The sequence below is a fragment of the Rhinatrema bivittatum genome, chromosome 4, assembly GCF_901001135.1.
Source record: "Rhinatrema bivittatum chromosome 4, aRhiBiv1.1, whole genome shotgun sequence".
Taxonomy (NCBI): Eukaryota; Metazoa; Chordata; class Amphibia; order Gymnophiona; family Rhinatrematidae; genus Rhinatrema; species Rhinatrema bivittatum.
Window position 1 is genome coordinate 224,924,578 of NC_042618.1, and position 25,126 is coordinate 224,949,703.

Consider the following 25,126-nt stretch of genomic DNA (forward strand, 5'->3'; position numbering starts at 1 on the left):
GATCTGACAACACTCCTCCATGAAATGTTGGATTCCTCCTTTGACTGGGAGAATGGGGAACAGATTGTTCGTAGGGATCAAAAACTAGGCCATGGTTTGGGCTGGGCTTTTTGTGTGGTTTTTGGCTGGTAGCATTCTCTTTGTTGAGGCCTGGCCAGAAATGGCTGTTGATATTGGGCAGGAAAAGGCAGCAGAGGGTATTGTTGAAAAGACCAATAGGGCTGCCTGTGGAAGTATGGTTGTTTGTATGAGTAGAAGTCACGTCTTGATGTGGAGGACCATTCAAGAGCTGTCGAGATCGACTGCACTGCCACATTTTGGTCCTTTATCTGTGTGACTGTCTCCCAGAGCTTTTTGCCATAAAGATTGTCCTCCGAGGAGGGGTGGTCTGCCAGTTTCTCGTGGATGTCTTTGCAAATGCTGCTTACTCAAAGCTATGCCATGAGTCTAGCTCCAATGAAGGCTGAAGAGGTACTTGAAATAGAATCAAAGGATTCATAGTCTGATCGAAGAAGGTGGCAAATGCCCATGTCTGCATCCAGGAATGGTTGAGGATAGTAGCTGCTCTGCTCAGTATCAGGTAGGAAAGAATTCAATTCCTGAATGCAGTCGTGAATATACTGCACCATGTGGAATTGGTGCATAGATATGTGAGCAGAAAACATGGCACTTTAAAAAATGTTCTTGCAAAAGTTATCTAGAAGTTTGTGGTCTTTTCCTGGGAGAAAATTCTAATACATTCATGTCTTCATCTTTTTCATAGCAGACTTAACCACTACAGACTGGTAAGGCAACTGGATGACATCAAATCCTGGCGATTGCTGGACCCTGTATTTGAGGTCCAGCTTTCTAGCCATAGGAATGCCCAAAATGGGAGTTTCCCCACATTCTCATCTATAGAACATTGAATATACTGGGCCAGATCTTAAAATCTACGCCTGATTTTATAACCTGCGCGCACTACCTCATTTAATGGAGTTACGCCGGCCTCTGGCTGGCGTAACTTGCGCGCGCCGGCCAGCTGCCAGTGCGCGAACAGCCGCCCTCAGCCCTGCCCACAGATCGCTGCCACACCCCCACCCCCGATCCGCCCATTTCCGAAAGCCCCGGGACAAACGCTTGTCCGGGGGCTTGTGCGCGCCGCCGAGCCTATGCAAAATAGACTCAGCATGCACAGGGGCAGATTTTCTCGGGTTACGCGCATAGCCTTTGAAATTCTGCCCCATTGTGAACTGGAAGGGCCTTTGGTTCATCTGGAGTATCCAATATCTGGAAAAGGCCAAGGAGCTGTGAACGTAGGTCTTTGTCTTTTCGGATATGGATTCCCAGTGCTCTACCCATCTTTTCCACAAACTTAGAATAGGTCAGATCCTGAGGTGTGGTCCCAGAGGATATGTCGGTAGATTCTTCATCAGATTCTAAAAGTACTGGCTTACTTATCCAGAACTCCCAACGATGAAGTGGATGAACCCGAAAGGGCTCCGGTTAACTCCAAAAAGGAGTGACCTGGTCTATCACCTATGGCCTATTAGATTCCACTGCGATAGATGATGAAGAACCTCTAAAAGTTCTAATGACCAGTTCACCCCTATAGGCAAAATCAATTTATTTATTTTTATTTATTCAAGGCTTTTCTATACCGAATTTCTTGATACAGATCAAATCAACTCGGTTTACATCGAACAAAAGTTTTAACAATAACATAGCCAAGAAACATATTAATATGAGGCAGATATTGGCAGAGTCAAAAGTTACATTTTAACAAGGGCGAGCAACTGGGGATTAGGAAAAGAAAAGGGGAAAACAAAAGTATACAAACGATAGGATACTTTATTCAGAGATTGAGGGTGGCTAGTATAGCCAATCTCTAAGGTTACTTCTGAAAATTATGACATCTATGTGAGTTAATGAGTGATTATGTGAAGCGTAATGAAACAGTACATTAAAGTTCAGTGATGTAAATATGGTCTAGGGGCACGGAAAGGCTCGGCCGAACAACCATGTTTTGAGTTTCTTTTTAAAGGTCAGAAGGCAGGTTTCCTGTCGGAGGTCAGAGGGCAGGGCATTCCAGATGGAGGGACCTGCTGTTGAAAATGCCCGCTCTCTGAAGTTTAATCTGTGTACCATTTTATTCGGGGGACGTAAAGTGATCCCTTGTAAACGTCTCTTATCGGTCTGGCCGTAGTGTGTAGTTTGAGCGGTTGTATCAGGTCAAGAGGGGTCTGATGGTATATGCATTTGTGAATAATTGTGAGTGATTTGTGGAGTATTCTAAAGTTGACTGGGAGCCAGTGTAGATTTTCTAATATAGGTGTGATGTGCTCTCTCCGATTGGTGTTAGTTAGTATTCTTGCTGCCGCTTTTTGAAGCAATTGAAGGGGTTTTGTAGTAGCAGCAGGCAGACCTTGCAGAATAGAATTGCAATAGTCGACCTTGGAGAAAAGGATGGCTTGGAGAACAGTTCTAAAGTCATGGTGGTATAGTAGAGGTTTAAGTTTTTTGAGCACCTGTAATTTATAAAAGCACTCCTTGGTAGTATGGTTTACAAATTTCTTTAAGCTCAAATGGCTGTCAATGATGACTCCGAGGTCTCTAGTGTGAGAGGTTTGGATGTTAGCGCACAGCTGTTGTACAGGAGTTCTGTCTTGGTGGTGTTAAGCACCAGGATGAGATCTGTAAGGTGACAGTTGATTGTTTGTAAGTGAGAATCCCATAACTTGATTGCAGAATCCAAAGCAGAATCCAAATTTGTGATATCACCATAGCAATAGTAGAAAGGAGAGGCTGGAATGTTCCTTCTTGGTCAGAGAAGTAAATAAACTCTTCACCAAATCTGAAATTTTGTCAAGCGATTGTTCCCTGGTTTGGCGTAGGTGCTGGGACATCCTCTTCTGAAACCAGAATAGGCTATTTCATTAGAATAGGCAGTCTTTTCAGGTGAGCGGCAATGTTTACTCAAATTTTTGAAAGTCTGCATGCACAAACAATTTTTTTTTTTTTTTTGCAACTTGGGATTTTCTGTGTGCGCAGGTTTATGACCTGTATGCGCACACACACGCATACAGCTTAATGGGAACAATGGTGAGCTGTACTATAAAGGAAACCAGTTTTGCAGTCTCTAGGCAAAGTCCTTCTGCCACTAGTTTAGGTGGAGTAAGTGCTCTGGTTTTTGGAGGGAACAGAGGCAACCTGATTCCTTCTCCTGCAGATTTAGGATGGGCTGTGTAGAACTGTGTTGGCAACATAGTTTGATAAAGTGAAGCCTATTCGTCAGTTGCTTTGATAGGGTAGAATGCTTAGATGTCTTGGATAATATACTTTGAAAGGTCTTTGGCGGCGCGTGTTGAGGAATCCTCTGTAGGACAACGATATTGCAGAACTGCGCAGCGTGTCCTTGCACTGTGCATCATGGGATTGTGTGAAACAGGATTGTGTGCACCATGTGCAGAAAGAGTGGAGGCGATATGTATCAAAGCTACTCACTTCAATGGCTCTGGGGCATTGAAAGTCAAGTGCATCAGAGCTCCGTGCTTCAAACACCTCAGCGTGACGTGTGTCAAGCGTAATGATGCACTGTGCATCAAATGCATCAGTGGAATATATTTGTCAGACAAGTTATTGCATTATGAGTCGGGAATGTCAACGCTGGTTGCACTGATGGTGGCCACTTCAATGGTGCCGGCATGCCCCAATTTGAATGTTTGTGCTTCTTCGATGCAGGCTGAGATGGCCTCAGTGATTGATGCTGCTTTGTGTTCGATATAGAGCAGCCAGTTGGATACGATCCTGTGGCTTCGGCCTGAGTGGACGGGGGAGTTTTATTGGAGCTCCTGCTGGGAAAAGGGCTTTGAATATTGCCATCAGGAAAACTGCTATTTTCTAACAACCTATGTACATTATTCTTTGCCCAAAAACGCATAACTTATGCCAATTTTCAAAGCAAATTTATGCACATAAGTTTGCTCAGAAAATTATCCAAAACATGCACAAACTAACCTACACAAAGTTACAACTGTTCTTTGCATCATGTAACGTGTGGATAAACTTATATGCATACTTTTTGTGCCTGATTTTCAAAGCCATTTACGGATATAAGGCCTGATTTTCAAAAGGTTTTCAGTGTATAAATGGGCTTATCTAAGTTGCCCGGGGAGATTGTGCACACAGAAGTACATGTGTAAGTCGCTTATGTATGTATTTTTATGTGCACAAAACAGAGATGTTCCCAGTTTGGGGGGGGGGGGGGGGGGGGGAGAGAATCATGGGTACATTTTCAGAGCAGAATTAAGTATATACATTTTTTTTTTTAATTTGAGATAAAATACTTTCTATTCACAGACTTTAGCTTTATCATAGTTATATAAATTACCCACTTAACAGTTTTATACAGGTAAATGGCTCATTAGGAAATTTTCCAGTCTTTACATACATAAGGGATGCATATAAATCAAATTTGCGGATATTTCTGTGTATGCAAAAAGGAGCATTCTGTGTATGCAAAAAGGAGCATTCTGGGTAGCAGCAAAATCTAGATTTATGTGCACATTTTTTATTTTAAAAGATATGTGCATAAACCTGTACTGAAAAGTTATGCCATGGGATCAGGTGTATGTGTCTGTGTGTGTTTGTTCCAAGAATAAAAGAAAATATATATGTGCGTACTTCAGCTTTGAAAATTTGCAGAAAAGTCTACAACTAAAAAGTACTCATGCACTTTCCCATCTTTGAAAATTACCTGCTTTAAAATCAAAAGTATGCATTTAAATCCTAACCCCCACTCCAAGTCCACCCCCTAAGAATGACAATTCTTTTTTTTGCACATAGAGGTATGTGCAAAATCAGGATATATGGAGACTTTTACTGTATATGCACAAACCCCAGGCAGTTTTGTACATTAACTTGCATTTCATGTGCTTAAATAGCTCTGAAAATCAGGCCCTTAGGGACTAAAACATTTAATTAAAATGAATGTAAAAAGACCCCAGAATACCATAGAAAAGAAGCAAACCCAAATTTGCTTACTAAAAGTACATTAAAATAGTATAAACAAAGTTAATAGTTGCAGCCGACTACTTCTGAAATTGAAGGCTGTCAAGCCACAGGACAGAAATGCACCTTCAGCCTTTTCTTAAATTAAGGGAAGGTGGGCGCAAGCAGAAAATGCTCCATAACTTTAGGGCTGCTTATGAAAGTACCAGCAGTTCAAAGAGCACAAAGGAAAGAAGGACTAGGAAAGTGTAAAAGCCTGGTCAGAATGTATCACAGTGAATCACAGTCGAGAAACAGAAGGGTGCAGAAAAATGAAAATGCACAACAAAAACAAAACAAAAAAAATCTGTATAATGAAAAGAACTGAGACACCAGTGTAGCTGATGAGAGAGCAGGAGGAGAATAAAAAGGTCCAATTAAAAATAAGAAGAGCCAAAGTTATTTTTTTGTAGTAAGAGAAGAAGAAAAGTAGAAATTTGAGGCCCAGTGAAATACAAAGCATTGCAGAAATTAAATCAAGAAATAAGAGCACAGTAGATGATACTGTAAGAGGACAGACAGCACACACCAAATACCATAAATATAATGGGCCCAATATTCAAAGATATCTGGTTATCTAAGTTATCCAGATATTAATTATCTAGTTAACTTGGAATGGATATTCAGCATGGCTAATGCTGCTGAATATAACCAGATAAGTACTAATTAACCAGATAAATTATAAATAAATAAATATCCGGATAACGTTAGATGTTATTGAGCTGGTCCAAGATGTATGTATATTGAGCACCAAGATGTATGTATATTTGGTTAACTTAACAGGATAAGGCTGAATACAGGTATTTATCCAGTTATGATAACCGGATAAGGTGCCCCCGCCTTGATCCGCCCATAGCCCACCCCCAAGATATCCGGAAATCTAGTTAACCAGATAAATACTTATCCAGCTAAATAGCAGCTGCTGAACATAGCTGGATATTCAGCAGCTGCCACTTAGCTGGATAAGTCTTACTTATCCGGCTACATAGTGTTTCAATATTGGGCCCATGATCTACAAGCCTTAACTGGGGTAGTAGTCTGAGAACAAAAAGTGAGTTTGGAGTCAACAATTACTCCAAGACTCATCAATAAAAATGAACAGGGATGAAAGCAGAATCAAAGGTAAACATTTCTCCTCATTTCTTATAGCTGAGCAAATCAACCCAAAACAGCACACACAGAAGTTCCAAACTACTTTCTTTATTAGAGCAGCACCAAGATGTATGGAGGGGGCAGTCTCTCCCCTTAATGTGCCCTTTCACTGTAACATAAAGAATGTGTAATAATGGAAGGGGGCAAGGAAAACTATCCAAGGATAAGACACAAAGGATTTCAATCTTTAATTTGTTCAGCTATATATAAGAAACGAGCAGATAGCAGAAAGACCACTGGAAATCTGAGTGAAAATACATGAAGTAAGGGAAAAGAGAAAATTGCTTATCATCAGTATGTTTATGATAAAAAGCAAGGGGAATGAAGGAAGAAGGAAAAAAAACGAAAAAAACAAAAGCGGATCTAGAAAAGAAGCTTGTAGTATGCTGCTGGTTAAAGGTTTAAGGAAAGAAAGCTGTACATCAGCGAGAAGAGAGAAAGCATGATTACACAAACGCGAACAGATCTAAACAGAAACAGTAGTACAGAAAATCAAGCCACAAAGAAGAAATCAAAAGCTCATGATTTATCACAAAGGCAACAAATAGATCAAGTAAGATTAAACCGGACACAAACCATGTGATTGAGCAGAGTGATCAAAAACAAAAGGAAGAACACCACATTCAACAGACTATGAAGGACAAAATCCTGATTGAAACTCAAGGACAGCATTAGAATACAAGAAAGAAGTCACAGCTGAATGAATATGCTCAAGAAGTTTAGAATACAATGAAGGAAGAGAAATGGGAAGATAAAATGACAGGATGTTAGGATCAAGAGATGTTTTTTTAAGAAAAGATTTCAGGTGAGCATGTTTATATTGACTAGAAAAGACTCCCTGGATAAGAGAAAGATTAAAAAGATGAATAAGGATTATAGAGAGATAAAAAGGGAGGGAAAGAGATCCCTAGCTCAACAATTTATTATTTATTTTTTATTTTCATTTCAGTTTATCCCTTCCTTTTCCAACGAGTTCTCAAAGCGAGATGCAGCATAATATAGGGAGGGTAATTTACAAGTAACTTTAGTTCAAATTTTCAAAGCAGACTTATGCGCATAATTCTGCTTTGGAAAGTCATGGGTGCCCCCAGCATGTGCATCAACATACACGCACGAAGTTACACTTGATCCTGAACAGCTATAACTCTGTGTGTGTAGATTTACGCACTTTCACATGCACTGGCCCCAGGTTGACTTATGTGCATGAAGGCAATTTATGTGCAAAAAAGGAGTTTCATGTGCGTAAATCCTTTTGAAAATCAACCCCCAAAATAACACAAGATGCAGAATGATAGGAAATGAGAAGCTTAGAAATTCCCCCGATGGTAAAATGATCAAAGGAACCAAAAATTGGTCAAATATGTCTGATGCAATGGATGTCTGAACACAGGAGGAGGCGGCTGTTGAATAGTAATGATTTAAAACAGTGATTTTCAACTTTTTTCCCTTCGTGACACACCTGATGGACAAATCTCACGTGTGAGACACTGCTCATTACAATCCATGGCGAAATTTAAAAAAAAAAAAGGCCCCAAATTACTTTTATTGTTAAGCATAACACAAGGGATAGATAAGAGTACTCTCTCTGAAATTACATAAATAGCAAACCGCCCATACCAGAACAGCACCCACCTTACCTAAGAAAAGGCAACACTGAAAATATTACACTAGGCCTTAAAACTCTAATACTCCTCCTATTAGGAAAATGGAACAAGCAAAGGTGCTATAGAGCCCTACACAGAAACTACACGCCAGCAGAATACCTCACCTCAGTCATGTGCAGACTTTCACCTTACAAAGAATAAAGAGACTATAAAGCATAAATAGAAACATACAGACAAAAATTGAACTGGAAACTGCAACAAGCCAGAAACTCTGTATGCAGTGCAACAAAGGAAAAAGAGAATCATCACCAGTCATAAAATAAATCAAGAAATATAAAATCAATAGCAGTAAAACCATAATAAAAATAGATTATTTCAAAACAGCTAATGAATGGAATATCCAATAATTAAAAACTTATATAAAAATTTATAGACATCAATAAAATATTTCAAAACAGCAGACACAAAGATCCAATAATTAAAAATAATAAGGTTAAAAACATGTTCTGCATTCCATACCTGGGAACATTGGATTTGCAGGTGCTCTGAGATTGTTATGGAGAGAAGGGGTTTGCTAGCAACTTTATCCTCTCTCTCACTCTCACACACACACTCTCTCATTTATCATAGAATTTATCAGGGGCAGGGGGCAATAGTGTGCACCAGGCCGTATTGCGGTGGTGCGTTTTCACCTGCCATGGTTGCAACCGCTGTGCACACTATCGCCCCTATAGGACCCCTGCAAAAGGTGTAGTTATTTCTGGTGCTACTGCCAGCGATAATGTGTTAAACATTATCGCCTGCAGCGCAAACAGGCCCCACATTTTTTAAACCACGCCCAAACCCCTCATTTAAATATTATCATTGCAATGCAGTCGTTATTGTATGCATTAGGGCATTAGCACACGTGTTAAGGCCCTAACACACGCGATAATGGCTCATCATGATTTGAAAAATGACCTTCTTAGGCTCTCAATCACACACAGACACACATGCACTCTCTCTCTCTCTCACTTATATACACAGGTTCTCAATCACATACACACATGCTTTCTCTCACTTACACGTACAGGTTCTTAATAACACACTTACATACATGGTGGCTCTGTCACACACACAGGCTCTCAATCACACACTTATACACATGCGCTCTTCTCTCTCATACACATAGACTCTCAATCACTCTTACATACATGCTGTCTATCTCACACACACAGGGTCTCAAAACACATGCTTGCACACTCGCTCCCTGTCTCCCCCCCCCCCCAAAGAGCAACAAGAGGCAGCAGCCGCCTCTTCTTCTTACAACCCTTGTGACCTCAAGAAAGGAGTTCTATTGGCGTAGGGGCTGATGTTGCTCCAGGATGCGCTGCACTTCTCCAATGGACCGATGCTGCATGTACTTGTACCTTAGCATGGTCTTTTCTTCCCGTGCACATGGCCACTGCACACCACTTCCTTTTCCGGGCCGCAAGGACAGGAAGAATAGAGCATGCTTTTAGCTCTCCTGCCGCATTCCGCCCGGGCGGAGAAGAGTTTGCATCTTGCTGGGGCAGGGGGAGCAGCTGGGTCAGCGGGGACCGGGAAGTGTGGCGACACACCTGCATGTGCTTGGTGACACACCAGTTGAGAACCGCTGATATAAAACAAATTAAAAAGGCCTCTAATATTTCAGGGGTCAAAGCAGAAGGAAGGAAATATGAAAATGAAGGAAGCTGAAGCAGGAAATTCACAAATGCAATACGAATGCCAAGAATTGTGTTCATTATGAAGTATTACATTAGAGAATTACACCTTATCATCATGCACAAAAGAATAAACTTTAATAACTTGCTGATAATCTACATGCAACAATGGATTGGGGGGGGGGGATGGGATTTTGGAGCAGCCCGCATACATTTTGCATCAAATAAGCACAGGTGTAAAATCAGTTTTCAAAGGGAAAGTACATGCATCTTTTCCCTTTGAAAATTATCCCGCCTAAACTACCCACACCAAAATCATTCTGCTAATGTGTTTGCAGAAGTTGTTTTTTTTCAAGAACATTTACAAGCATACTTTTATATAAAAGTGCAAATTCCCCTCAACTCTGCCCCTGGGAATGCTTCCATGTTAGGCAGGTAATTTTATATCAGGCCATGTTCCCCGGTAAAGCTCTGTTTTACCCGTGGAAATGTTTTTGAAAAGTTGTAAAACAACAGAAGGTGTGGGGAGAGAGTGGGAAGTAGAAGCAGTTCTAGACAGCAATACAGGATCTAAAAACTGAAGCGACAGGACAGAAGCACCCAGTTGGGTCATCTCCTGTAGAGCTGCTGACATATTTGTTACTATAATCTGTATGGTTTTACTGGTTGTGAAAAATGTCACTTACATTTAAAAAAAAAAAAAAAAAAAGATTTTAAGAAAATAGCTGGCAGGCTAAAAGAAATGCAGGTGACAAAAAGGTAAAAGTGAAAATATTCCGCTATATAAATAGGCTCATGCTATTTTTATATGTGATGAGTGACCATCATACAGCGCCCTTGCAACTGGTGGCTTGTTTGTGTAAGCTTTTACGAGCACTGGGGCTTTATAATCATAGGTCACGTTCTTCTTGTGTGCTCGCATGAGCGTTTCTATGATTGACATATTCACCTTTTTGTTTAGAAGGGGCTATATAAGTTGCACTTATCTTTGAGTGAGTTGTCGACAATGCAGTGATTCTTGAATCTTCCGACACTGCAATGTTTCGAAGCGACTTTTTACTTCTTCTTCAGGGAACGCAAGGCTGGAAGCTGCAATTAATATATTTATTTGAGAAAGTGCGGGCAATTTACTATCAGGTATAATTTATGGTTGTGTTTTTGGTGCCTCAAGCTGATAGTAAATTGACCGCACTTTCTCAAATAAATATATCCATTGCAGCTTCAAGCCTTGCGTTCCCTGAAGAAGAAGTAAAAAGTCGCTTCGAAACATTGCAGTGTCGGAAGATTCAAGAATCGCTGCATTGTCGACAACTCACTCAAAGATAAGTGCAACTTATATAGCCCCTTCTAAACAAAAAGGGGAATATATCAATCATAGAAACGCTCATGCGAGCACACAAGAAGAACGTGACCTAGGATTATAAAGCCCCAGCGCCCATAAAGGCTTACAGAAACAAGCCACCAGTTGCAAGGGCACTGAATGATGATCATTCATCACATATAAAAATATAAAAATACAAATATATAAAAATAGCATGAGCCTATTTATATAGCGGAATATTTTCACTTTTGTCTTGATTCAAGTTTTTCCTGCTATTTTCCAGGTATTATTGATTTAGGTGACAAAAAGGTGGCATCAAGTAACACAGGGAGAGCAAGATTTAATTTTTTACCAATAATGTCACGATCCCTCACATAGGTTTCATTCTAGTTTTTTGGGGGTTTTTTTGTATTTTTATACTTACTTATGTTTTATATTGTGTTACATTTTTATATTTACTTATGTTTTATATTGTGTTACAAAAATTGTATTTTATGTTATGTGATGCCGACTATACCACATAAGGTAGGAAAGTTATAAGCTACAGGGCAGGAGCTGGTCATTAACTGCTCAGAAAGCCTGGAGACTACAGCTGCGGCATGATATAAACTTGGAAGCGGAGCAAAGACAGATAGACAAATAGATCTAAAACATACAATGTATGCGGAATTATTGACTCCAGGAGGCCTCTTGTAAGTTCCATCACTGTCTGTCGTTATAAGGCGGTCCTTCTCCATATCAGCTGGGCTGCCGTTCACTTGATGTCTTCGACGCATCTTCGGTGAACGCTTTGCACGAGAACTACAGAAGAATAAATAAATTGCAATCAAAATGTATCATCTGCATTTTTCTTAACTGCTTTTGCTTTTTAGGTTCTGTTGAAACACTGCCAAATCCCACCCTGTGCCACACATGATTTCAGCACTATATGAGGGCAAAATGAGTAAAATAATTCACAATATTTGCTTTGCACCTTTTAAAGTATTTTTGAAAGTGTTACATTCGCTGGTTATGGGATTTGCCCGCAACCGTTATCACTCAACCCCGGCACCGCCAGTTCCTTCTGTGGCAGAGACGACGACGATGACAGACGTCACCGAAAGCGGCACTCCCCACTGGGACGCCACCAAGATCCAGGGCATCTCTAAGCACACATGGAGCCTTAAAGGGGCCATGGCAGGAAAGTCCTCCATGGCACTTGTTGATGACATACTCAGACTTCCCCTACTTAGTTTTAACAATTTTTATTGCTTTTTTCCAATAACACCAATTACCATACAACAGGTGGGACACAGTGTTTCTTCAGCATCCCACAGCAAGAAGCAATACATGATAATGTACCAATGTATCAAAACCCCAATTATTCACCCCCCACCCAAGCATGGGAACATAACGAAGACATGCTGTGACGAGAGAACAAGAATCACTACAACCAGTCCAAAAGTCAATGAGAGGTCAGAGAGGTCAATCATTCAAAATCCAACTGTGTGCCCGGTGAGGCAGGGCTTGGAGATAAGGATCCCAGATCTGCAGGAATGCACGGCGTTGTCATGGGGAGGCTCGAGCCGTCAGCTGTTCCATCTGCATCAGACGGTGCCAATGGTTCCGCCAGGCCGAAAAAGAGGGTGCCTTAGAGTGCTTCCAGTGAATAAGTATTAATTTTTTCCCCATAAAACAAGCTTTCATAAATAGCATGCGAGGCCCCGCTTCTCGAATGTGCAAGGGGGGAATGCATTCGAAAAGGGTCAAAAGGGGAGACACCGGCAGGGAGAGACCCAGCAAACTAGCCACATAGCAAACAATACGCTTCCAGAAACGCTGTATGACCAAACAACCCCAAAACAAATGAGAGAGTGTCCCAACTTCTCAGTTACACTTCCCACATGTTTTGACCGATACCAAGGCAGAGTGGAAGGCCAGTTGTGTGGAAACGTACGCCCTCCAGACAAATTTATATTGCATTTCTTGGTAGTATGAATTTGAAGAAATCTTCGCTATACGGCGGAAGCAAGCACTCAATTTCGCCTCTATTACCCGGAACACTCCTTCTCTATTCCAGCGGTCTGCTAAGACCGAGCATGGATTCCTGTAAGTGGCCACCCGCAACTGTTTATAGTAATGCGCGAGAGAAGGTGCTTTTGTCTTCCCCAACAGGAAACACGCCTCTATAACGTGAAATCCAGTTGGCAAAACGCTGGCCTTTGGTATCGATTTAACGTAATGGGAGAGTTGCAAATAAGAAAACACAGATAGATTTCTCAGGCCATAAACCTCAGACATCTTTTGTGGAGTGAATATCTGCCCAGTGTCATCCAAGATATGACCCAATTGCGTAATCCCCCGTGTTGCCCAGCTTTTGAAAACTAGGGAAGAGGAACCCGGCGAGAAATCTAAAATTACCCTGCAGAGGTAAAAAGTAGGCACACACCCTGGGTAACCGCAACAAATCCATGAGATGGAACCAGGCATGACGAATTGGAGAAACCAGACTAGCTATTGGTGCAGACATACTCAACTTGTCCCTCGTGGTCTGTAAGGCAAAACGTAAGTCCAAAGAACCAAGGAGAGTGCGCTCAGCAGGAAGACTAGTATAAAAACTTTCCCCCACCAACCATTCCCTCACCACTCGTAAATTACTCACCAGACTATACAGGCGAAAATCAGGGATACTAAAACTCCCCAGCCCCCATCTGTCCTGTAGTCTACGAAGTGCTTTCCTAGATTTCTTCCCCCTCCAGAAAAACTGCCGCATCCTTGTTCCAACTGTTTAATATCTTTAACTTTCAGCGGTAGTACTAAATTTTGAAAAACAAAGCCATTTAGGCAAAATGATCATCTTAAAAAGATGTATGCGACCACCCAGGGATAATGGGAGTGATTGCCAGCATTGAACCCTTTCCAGAGTGAAAACCAGTAAGGGTGGTATATTCAGGCGATATAACTCAGATACCTCTGTGGACAGAAATACACCTAAATAACAAATGTGTGCCTGCGCCCAAAGCAAAGGAAAAGGGCCTTCCCATCTGTCTCACAGTGCATCCGAGAATACCAGCGCCTCCGACTCGTCTGGCAGAGAAAAAACCTAATTCAGTAAAAAGGGACATCAAAGGGGGCAGAGAAAAAAACAAATTCAGTAAAAAGGGGGCAAAGAGGACCCAGGTTGAGTTAAAAAGACCAATATGTCAGCAAACGCCGCATATTTGAATGTATTGTTCTGAAGACGGACACCCTTTACCTGCCGGGCCACCTGAATCACCAAAAGTAGGGGCTCAAGTTGTAATATAAATAGCATCGGAGATAAAGGACAGCCCTGTCTAGTTCCCCGGCTGATAGGGAAACTCTCAGAGCGAGATAGGTTAGCCACGATTTTTGCCACAGGGTCTCGATAGAGGAGATGTATCGCCTCTTGAAAGCGGCCTGTTATATTCATCATCTCTAAGTCATGAAACAGATGCCACTCCATCCGATCAAAGGCCTTTTCTGCATCAAAACTTATGGCCAGGTACGGCTCCTTAAACCGTGCATAATGCCATGGCCGTCAATACCCGCCGGATATTCGTGAGTGCATATCTTTTTTGCACAAAACCGACCTGATCTGGCCGAATCAGGGAAGGAAAAATCGGGGCCAACCGATCAGCCAAAATCTTGGCCAGCAGCTTCTGAAACACATTTAATAAAGATATAGGACTGTAGGAGGCAGGAGACTGTGGATCCTTCCCGGGCTTGGGAATTAACGTTATATGGGCCTCATTGCTTTGTCCCGGATAAGAGCCCCTATCAATCAGTGCATTAAAGGCGGTGAGTGGACTGACCAACGGATCAGTTAGGATCTTAAAATACTCGGCCGTAAAGCCATCCGGGCCTGGTGCTTTATACCGCTTCGCCCGCCAAATAGCACGCCGGGTCTCTGCCGCTGAAATCGGCTGATTCAACTGGGCTTGTTTTTCTGCTGTAATTTGAGGGATCTCAATATTATCACAGAAACGGTGGCAACGCTCCATGTCCTGGTGCTCTGTAGTATACAGATGGGCATAATAATCCCGAAAAGTGTTTAAAATGGTAGGGGTATCTGTGACTAAGTTTCCGTGGAGGATTTCAGGGCGGCCACAAAGTGGTACACCCGCCGTGCTCTAATCAAATTGGCCAAAATCTTGCCAGATTTATTCCCCATTTGGAACAACCGATGCTGATAATATAACAAACTTTTCTTTGCCCTCTGGTGCAGGAGGGAGTTAATGGCGTGTTGAACAGAAAGGTAAAGATCCCTCTGGGCAGACGAACTATCATGCAGTAACTTCTGCTTGGCGCACTGGAGCTGTGAGCTTAAGGCAAGAATTCTCTATCTAACATTTTCTTCCTATGCGCCACGTAGGAGATAATCTCCCCTCGCATAACCGCCTTAGAGGTATACCAATAAAGTACCGGATCACTCACATGTTGCTCATTATGGGAAGCAAACTCCTTCCACTTAACTTGGAGATGCTCACGAAAGCCCACATCCCCATCTAAATAGTAAGGGTATCGCCAGTTCGGCATGGCGGGGATCCCAGTAGACCATGTTAAGTCTACCCAAACAGGTGCGTGGTCAGAGAGTATAATGGCCTCTATTCCTGTATCCCTGAGCTTAGGAAACAGACCAGTACTAAGTAAAATGTAATCAAGGTAGGAGTATGTGGCATGAGCACGTGAGAGGTGCGTAAAGTGCCTCGCCGTTGGATTCAAAAGTCGCCATGCATCTACTAAATCCAACTCACACTCGAGAAGAGTAATATGTTTACCCCAAACACCTCTACCTAGTCCCACTGCTCCACCCCTATCCAGTTGAGGATCTTTAACAGTATTGAAATTGCCCCCCACTATGATGTTTTGATCCATAAAAGGCACCAACTGATCATGAATAGTTTGAAAAAACGCCACATTCGGGTTATTTGGAGCGTATAGATTGCATAGCACCACCATGTTATGAAATACTTCAGCAATCAATATAATATATCTGCCCAGGGGATCCTTAATTTCTCGTTTGATGGAAATAGGCAAGCGTTTATGGATTAAAACAGCGACCCCAGCTGACTTGGTGGTAGGGGAAGCAAAATGCACCGATCCCACCCAGTTACGACAAAGTTTTTTATGTTCCAAATCAGTAAGGTGCATTTCCTGAAGAAATACTAAATCAGCTGACTTCTTTTTAAGGAGAGTAAGAATTTTTGTTCTCTTAATTGGAGAATTGATACCACATATATTCCAAGAGATCAGGCTTACCTGTTGGCTAACCATCTACCTCCACAACATCAGAATGATTGGAAAAAAATGAAATGATTTGGGAAACAGGGATCCTCCCAGCTAAGATCCCTGCTCTACTCCTCTCTGGAACCCAAGATTCAGAAGTACATAGACACTGCACACATGCACCCCCATCACGGCATATCATTCGATTAACAGTAACAACAATTCCTCTTCTCCCACCCATCCCCCCTTCCTCCCTGTCCTCCCCTCCCTGTCATACAATCAGAGAAATGCATTCCCTGAACCATGGAGATCACTTTAATGCAAACAATGTCTCTACCCCCCCCCCACCACCACCACCAGGAACAAACTTGTACAGTGCACAAAATGCCCCAGTAGAAACAGGCAAAGAATAAAACCACCCCATAGAAAACTGTACCCAAACTACATACTTTAGCCCTGAAACATGCGACATATGCAAAATGAGCAGATTAGTAAAAAATTTTTAAAAACCTGCACAGAATAGCATTCCAAAACCAGACTGCCCCAACTATGAACAACAGAACCACAGAAAAACAAGAAAAGTAGAGGGAGAAGTCGCCAGCTCCGGTTTCCCGCCAGCTTCCTCCGCAGGCCTGGACCAAGTCCCTCCTGCACCGCTTCAAACCGGCAATAGAAGAGGGGACACCGGCCCGTGCACCACATGCACTGTCTCACCGAACAAGTCTCCCAATGAGAGGGGAAGTAAATCAGCAAGCAAGTCATCGCAGGCAGGCTCCGAACACCAGGCAGGGAAGAGAAAGAAGCAAACAAAACCACCCGAATTGAAGAGAGCTTCTTGCGCCACATTGCAGAGCGAAACACAGCAGAAGACTACTCAGAACCAGCGCCGACATCCTCCCGCAGCCCGCCGCTCCATGAAAAAACTCACAAAGCTCAAGCATCCGTTGTTCCGGCTGCCTCAGACGTTGAGTATCCAAGAGTCGCCAGAAGCTCCCGGGCTTCAGCAGGATTATTAAGCCATCGGACGCCATCACGGGCAGGTACTCGAAGGCGCGCAGGATACACGAGGATTGCCCTCATGTTCAGGACATATAGACGATTGCAGAATGGCGTCAGTGCTCAGCGTTGTTGACTTAGGCCCGCAGAAAAATCCTGAAAGACCAGGATCTTGTTGTTTTCAAACTCCAGCACTTTCCCAGCTCGCACAGCTCGAAGGATCGCATTTTTATGTTGAAAGTTTAAAATGTTTGCTATCGCGACCCTCGGCCGTGCTGCTGCATCCCGTTTAGGGCCTAATTGGTGGGTTCACTCAATTCTTAAGGGCCCATGTGACAGGGGGAGCTCCAACACACGCGGCAGCCACTCCTCCAAAAAGGCAGCCAGATCGCGCTCAGCCACCGTTTCTGGGAGGTCAACAAATCTCAAATTCGATCAGCGGGACTGTTTCTCAAGGTCCTCCAAACGATCAGATTGTTTTGCAATCGTGGCTTTAAGGCACTCGAGCTCCGTCCGGGTGCCTTCGTGGTAGTCCTGCACATCGGAGATGCGTTGTTCTATGGCAGTAAATCGCGATTCAAACCCTGCGATGGAGGCAGATAATTCAGTCAACTGATGAGAAATGATAAGCAATTTGGGCCCCAAAGCCTCTCGGACCGCTGATCGTATCTCTGCCAGGGCCACAGACGGGTTTGTCGCTGGCATACCACTCTCTTCCTCTGGGGCCTGCTCAGGCAGTCGGGCCTTCTCCTTTTCTCTCTCTTTATTCCCTGCTCTTGAGGCCATTCGTCAGGATTTTTGCAATCAGTGATTCCCCCGCTATTAAGGAGCCGATGTATATAAATGATATGGTGGTGGGGTGCCGTAGATGGGATGGGATGGAGGTAGAGAGGCCGAGAAGGGAAATCTCACGTCTGATCCCCTTACTGCATCACGTGATCTCCGACTTCCCCTACTTAAGGCTGTCCCAGGCTCCATTCAAACACCTCAGCAACAGGTGTCCTCCATCATGCAATACTTGTTCTCCTGTGTTCCTGGTTACCCTGCATTCCTGTTCCTGTGTTTTTCTGGTTCCTGATTCTCCAGCCTTGCCTTCCACTTTGATTGATCTTCTGGACCTGACCTCAAGTGCCTGCTACCTGGACCTGACCATGTGTGCTTGCTGTCTGCCCCGCCCTTGGACTCTCCCAGTACTTCCATTTTGCTGCCTGTCTACATCCCAGCATGCCCTTGGACTCCTGCTTTCTCTACTGCCCTAGAGTGCCACCTAAGCCCTGACGGCTGCCAGAATCCAAGGGCTCAATCTGTGGGGGAAGCAGCTGGTATAGGTGAAGCTCCAGCCTATCCTGCTACAGAGTGCGTTCACCTGCTGTTGGTGTAGGCCTTGTAGGTTCGCCTATGAGGCTGCATCAACTACGCCACAGCATAAAGGGCTCACTCCCACGTCAATCATTACAGAAAGTCTCTGAATATATTTCAAACAAAAAGATTCACGGTGTATATTCGCGCACTCTTCTCTTATTCTCAAGTTAAATACTTTGTGGGGCAGCTGAACGTTAGGACAGATCTCTTAAAAGGCAAAACCCTTTTTGAGGCCTATTGCGATAAGGCGGATAGTATTCACTTGCTAATTTCTAAGATTTATGCTAGGCTCAATGTGGAACTACTGGATAAGACTAATCATACTCAGGTCTGGGAAAAGAATTGCAGTGAGCCTTTGTCTGAATCACATTGGGATCATTGCTTCATGATTGTGGGTAAATATTCTGTCTCTTCCTTGTTGGTTGAAAATGGCAAGAAAGATTTGCTTCGCTGGAATCTTACCCTGATTGCCTTAATAAAATCTATCCTCACATGGAAGTCAAGTGCTGCCATGGCTGTGGGTACCTTCTTTCACATTTGGTGGGACTGCCCAATTGGCCGTAAATATTGTTTTATCATTTGTGGACTGATTACAGATATAACTAGTATTACCTGCCCATGGGATCCTAAATATTCCCATTTGAATTTGCCCATCCCTCAAATTCCTAATAAGATCCAAATGCTTATTCGACAGATTTTCTTAGCTGCTCACCTTGAGCTGGCCTTTTTTTGGAAGAGAGTTTTTGCTCCGGGGCTGGAGGCAGCATAAGAACATGCCATACTGGATCAGACCAAGGGTCCATCAAGCCCAGCATCCTGATTCCAACAGTGGCCAATCCAGGCCATAAGAATCTGGCAAGTACCCAAAAGCTAATATTCCATGCTACTGTTGCTAGTAATAGCAGTGGCTATTTTCTAAGTCAACTTAATTAAGAGCAGGTAATGGAATTCTCCTCCAAGAACTTATCCAATCCTTTTTTAAACACAGCTACACTATCTGCACTAACCACATCCTCTGGCAACAAATTCCAGAGTTTAATTGTGCGTTGAGTGAAAAAGAACTTTCTCCAATTAGTTTTAAATGTGCCCCATGCTAACTTCATGGAGTGCCCCCTAGTCTTTCTATTATCTGAAAGAGTAAATAACCGATCCACATCTACCTGTTCTAGACCTCCCATGATTTTAAACACCTCTATCATATCCCCCTTCAGTGTCTCTTCTCCAAGCTGAAAAGTCCTAACCTCTTTAGCCTTTCCTCATAGGGGAGCTGTTCCATTCCCTTTATCATTTTGGTCGCCCTTCTCTGTACCTTCTCCATTGCAACTAAATATTTTTTGAAATGTGGCAACCAGAATTGTACACAGTATTCAAGGTGCGGTCTCACCATAAAGCGATACAGAGGCATTATGACATTTTCTGTTTTATTCCCCATTCCCTTTCTAATAATTCCCAACATTCTGTTTGCTTTTTTGACTGCCGCAGCACACTGAACCAATGATTTCAATGTGTTATCCACTATGATGCCTAGATCTCTTTCTTGGGTGGTAGCTCCTAATATGGAACCTAACATTGTGTAACTATATATGCATCACCTTGCACTTATCCACATTAAATTTCATCTGCCATTTGGATGCCCAATTTTCCAGTCTCACAAGGTCTTCCTGTAATTTATCACAATCTGCTTGTGATTTAACTACTCTGAATAATTTTGTATCATCTGCAAATTTGATTACCTCACTTGTCGTATTTCTTTCCAGATCATTTATAAATATATTGAAAAGTGCGTGTCCCAATACAAATCCCTGAGGTACTCTACTGTCACTCCCTTCCACTGAGAAAATTGCCTATTTAATTCTACTCTCTGCTTCTCTAATTGCCCCTTTAACCCCTCAATCATCTAACAGTCCAACTGACTCCCTCACAGGCTTTCTGCTTCGGATATATTTTTAAAAGGTTTTACTGTGAGTTGTTGCCTCTACGGCAACTTCTTTTCAAATTCTCTCTTAGCCTATCTTATCAATGTCTTACATTTAATTTGCCAACGTTTATGCATTATCCTATTTTTTTCTGTTGGATCCTTCTTCCAATTTTTGACTCAAGATCTTTTGGCTAAAATAGCTTCTTTCACCTTCCCTTTTAACCATACCGGTGATCGTTTTGCCTTCTTTCCACCTTTCTTTTTCCAAGCATGTCAATGCTTGGAAAAAGCTCATCATATGGAGAAACTTACTGCATATAGACATAATACCTTAGATAGATTTGAAAGAGTCTGGTTGTTGAGTGATTGCACAACTGTGGTAACAATTTTATTATTCTTGATTCCTTTTATCCCATGATTTTGTTTTGTTTTGCTTTGGGGGGGGAGGGGGGGTTGGATGGGGTGGACTTTTATGATGTAAAACTCTAACAGCCTGTTTGACTAGAAAATGTTTTTGTATTATGGTGGTATTTTTGACAAACTCATTAACTTGTTTTTCTTTAATAAAACTTTAACTGAAAAGAAAAAATGGAAAAAAAGAAATAATGGCAGAGTGGCCATACTTCTTCAAGACATATAAACCCAATTCAAATTTCTGAAGTCCTTTTCCTTTTTCTACATTAGTTGAATAAAAGCATTTCTACTTCTCTCTCTCTCTCTCTCGCTTGGCCCAATATTTATTGCCAGGTACCTCTTAAAGAAAAGGAAAGCTTACATGCTGCTTCTCTGGTCAAAAGATTGCATCTATGCGAACGTTTTTCAAAATATCTATATACATACATACATTCACACACAGTACTACCAAAGCTTTATTTTCCCCCATGTACCTCTTCTTTGGCTCTATGAAGACGGTAGGCACACTGCCCCCAGGGTCCAGGATCTTATCGATCTGCATCTGGGCCTTCCGGTAGATTCTATGCTGCTCCTTTGTGTCACCAACTCCTACTGCATCTATCACTGGAAACTCATAGTGCCCCTTCCGCTTGGCACGCAGACGAATCTTGTTGCGATGGTGCTCGATCTCAGATTTCTGCCGCAAAGCTGTTTGAATCTTTGGTTTTAAAAATAAAAAAATAATGCCTTGAACACAAAATTCATGCTATGCATATGGTTCACTGATATTTCATGGCATCAAACACAGCACTGAATGAAAATCAACCTAACTTGTAATGGAGTATCTGGAGAGCAACTTACTTTATACAAAATAATCCCTGGACAAGAGTTTGCTACAATGAAATAAAGTGTCTGGTTATTCAAAGGTTGGTGACATGAGGAAAGACGATTCCCTAAGTCTATTAGAAGGTATGGAGGGCCCCTTAGACTGTAACAGAAACTATAAAGCAGGGGTTTTCAACCAGTTCTTGGGATACACCAAGCCAGTCAGGTTTTCAGGATATCCACAATGAATATGCATGAGAGAGATTTGCTTACAATGAAGACAATGCATGCAAATCTTTCTCATGCATATTCATTGTAGATATCCTGAAAATCTGACTGGCTAGGTGTGTTCTGAGGACTGGATTGAGAACCCCTGGTGTAGAGGGCCCCCTTAGTCTGTAACAGAAGGTAAGGAGGGATCTCTAGTATGTAACAGAAAGTATGGATTACTTTTCATTTTTTGATAATATTCTCCTAATTCTTCAAAGGGGTTCGGGGGAGTTTCTTCATTTGCAACAAGAACCTAGACTCATACTGGCAAGAGTGATACTGGTAGTCATGCAAGATAACTTCTTAATGAGTACCAGATAAAAACCAGTAAAGAGAATGGCCTGGTTGAGGACAGTTAATATAAAAATAGTTCCTGCTTTGCCACAGATGATCCATTACTTGAAAGCAGCAGTGTCAGGTATTTACTTCAAATCAGTTTGCCCGCCTCTTAATTTATCTTCCAGTTTATCTTACTGACAGTTCCTTTCTCCTTTGGCTCAAACTATGTATACCTAATGAGCCGGATTTTAAAAGGGCTATGCACGTGTAAGTCCCGGGGCTTGCAAAAAGGGGTGGAGGCGTGGGTGGTCCTGGGGCGGGGGTCAGGCTCCCAGCACCGCCGGCCATATTAGCCGCTGTGCCGGGGATCGTGTACCAGCAGGCGCAAAAGGTAAAACAAAATTTTTGAGGGGGGGGTAGAGTAGGGCTAGGGGGAGGAAAGGTTAGGGGAAGGGGTGGGAAAGCCAGGTATGGGGGGAGGGAACGGGGGAAGGCAGCGTGGCTCGGCGTGCGCAAGGTGCACAATTGTGCACCCCCTTGCACGTGTTTTCAAGGTTGGACTCGAAGTCATGCGGCAAAGCATGGATAGCGCACGCACATGTATGCCCGCACGCAACCTTTTAAAATCTACCCCAAGCCTCCCTCCACTTTTATTAACGTTCTACATCTTATAAATAGGCAGCTGAAAAAATCCATATCTGGCCCAAGAAAGGGTACAAGAGGGCAGAAAATTGAAAGCAAGGACCAACATAGCACTCATAACTATTGCCTTTCCTCACCTATACCGAGGATTAGCTGGGCATGGCACCATGCCCCACAGTGGACCAACCGCATTACATTGATTTCACCAGTTGCGGCCATGACAAAGATAAGACAGGCAATGAAGATGGATGCACATGGAAATGCAACACTCTTGCTAGAGGAGCAAAGAGATATCAAAGAGAAAGTCAACCACCAACAAAACAGAACCTGTCCAATAAAATCCTTCTGCCTCAATGGATTTTCTTTTAAGCGTGTAATTTTCAATGGGAATTGCGTGCGTAGAATTGGCATATTTGCATGTAAGTAGCCTCTGTGCACTATCCGCAAGTACTGTTGCTGCTGCATAGAAATGTATGTGCATAGAGAATGCTCTGAGGGTGTTCCGGGGCATGGTTTGGATGTACAAGTATATCTATGCATTTTACAAACAGAGTACCTGCATATATCATCAAACATGATGAGCACACGCTTTTAAAACTGCTAATCAAGTTGCGGATATTAAATCTGACTTCTCCTTTGCAGTTTTTGGGTGTAAGGTCTAGATCAAGGGGTGGAGGTTGTGTGGGTGAGATGGTGAAAGGTCTGGGTTAACTGGTGGAGGTCTAAGAACTGCTGCTTGGAATTACACTCAAGTATTTTCATAATTGAGATACACACATATATCAGCCAACTTTATAAAATACCTGCCTTAATGCATAAATTGAGGATTATGTGAACATTACAATTATTTAACGTGTAAAATATATGTGCATACTTCTTATAAAATAGGTATATAAAGTATATGGATCTCTGCATTAAAAATGTGTGTACTCTCAGGGCAGCGATATGCTGCAGAATCTATAAAATACAGGCGTAGGTTTAGGTGCACCTACTTACGCGTTTATGTGCTGAGTTACATTCATTCTTGAAAATTAGCCTCTAAATATCCTACCACTTCTTGTAATCAATAAGGTTGATCTTAAAAGTGTTGCTCATGCAAAAATGCCCACATACGTGGATTTAAAAAAGCCAAAAATGCACACGTATTTACCCATCCACGTATGAGGAATAAAGGAGGCAGGGCATGGGAATTCCAGAGCACGTAACTCAGAATTTTAAATCCCAAAACCGTATCATACGTATGCATTTATTGCATTTATAAACCGCCTAACATTAAGAAGGCCTAGCCGTTGAAGATATCCACATAACTTTATTGCTGTTTCTGATGAAGAACGAGTCTGTAGATGTTGACTTATATGGTTTAAGGGACAGGATGAGAGATCCGAGTCAACTGGGCAGTGTGCAGGATGAAGAACCAAAGGAGTCTGAAAGACCTCAATATTAACCGGGCACAGGGGCGGATTGGCCTATCGGGGGATCGGGCATCCCCCGGTGGGCAGGTCGCTCTAGTCTCGTGGTCTGCCGAGCGCGGCTGTGACAGAGCCGTGCTCGGCAGACCACGTGGTATCTCCGGGGCCGGCCGGGTCGGCAAATCTCCAGGCTGGTCCGTCATCGGGAATCTGCCCCTGACTGGGCAAACCGGTGGAATAAATAGTAAACTGGAAATGTGCCTCGCATGAGAATGTTTTACAATTTGCTGACATATGCACATAAAAGCTGACAAAGTCCTATGAAGACACACGCACACTAGCTGTGCTTAAGTGTCCTCTTAAAATTATTTATTTATTTATTTATTTAAAGTCTCTTCTATACCGATAGCCGTTCGCACATCGTATCGGTTTACATAAAACAAATAACTTTTGGGCAGAGCCCTTACAAGTAACAGACGTATACAATTAACAGGAAGTATGGATAATACTGAAAAGCATAACAAAAATCAATAAATACAACAACTATAATATAATAACAATGTAGAATTAGAATTAGAAGCATACTTATGCGCGGTTGGTGTATTTTAAAACATATGATCGCAAGTGCGTGCACATTTAAAATTTCCAGCATATCCTCCCATTTGCACCAATATGCAAGTGTATGGGAACACACGGGCTCACTTTAAATTTACCGTGAATATGGCTAGTCCAAAAAAATTTTGATCAGGCATCCAAAGATTAAGAGTATAGGACTAAAACATTTTATGCAATATGGTTTCCTTTCACATCTGTATTCGTTTTTCTTCCTGATAAAAATGTTTTCAAGGTTGGACTCGAAGTCATGCAGCAAAGCATGGATACAGACTGTACTGCTCCTTTGCTTCAGCAGAGGGCACTCCCAGCAAGGTGGATCCTAAGAGGGAGACAGTGACACAGCCACCACGGATGAGGAAAATATTGACACACAGCACTCACAATAGCTGGAACCCGTCGCA

The 25,126-nt window shown here is 42.5% G+C and overlaps 1 protein-coding gene across 1 annotated transcript in view; it reads right to left on the bottom strand.

Moving 5' to 3' along the window:
- The window catches only part of KIAA1549 (KIAA1549 ortholog), a 185,278-nt gene that overhangs the window by 38,716 nt on the left and 121,436 nt on the right, over positions 1–25,126 (bottom strand). The window contains exons 13-14 of the mRNA XM_029599771.1: positions 21,180–21,403; positions 11,447–11,591 (exon numbers count right to left, since the gene is read on the bottom strand). Coding sequence (XP_029455631.1) covers positions 11,447–11,591; positions 21,180–21,403 — 369 coding nt within the window. The remainder of the gene's footprint in view (positions 1–11,446; positions 11,592–21,179; positions 21,404–25,126) is intronic.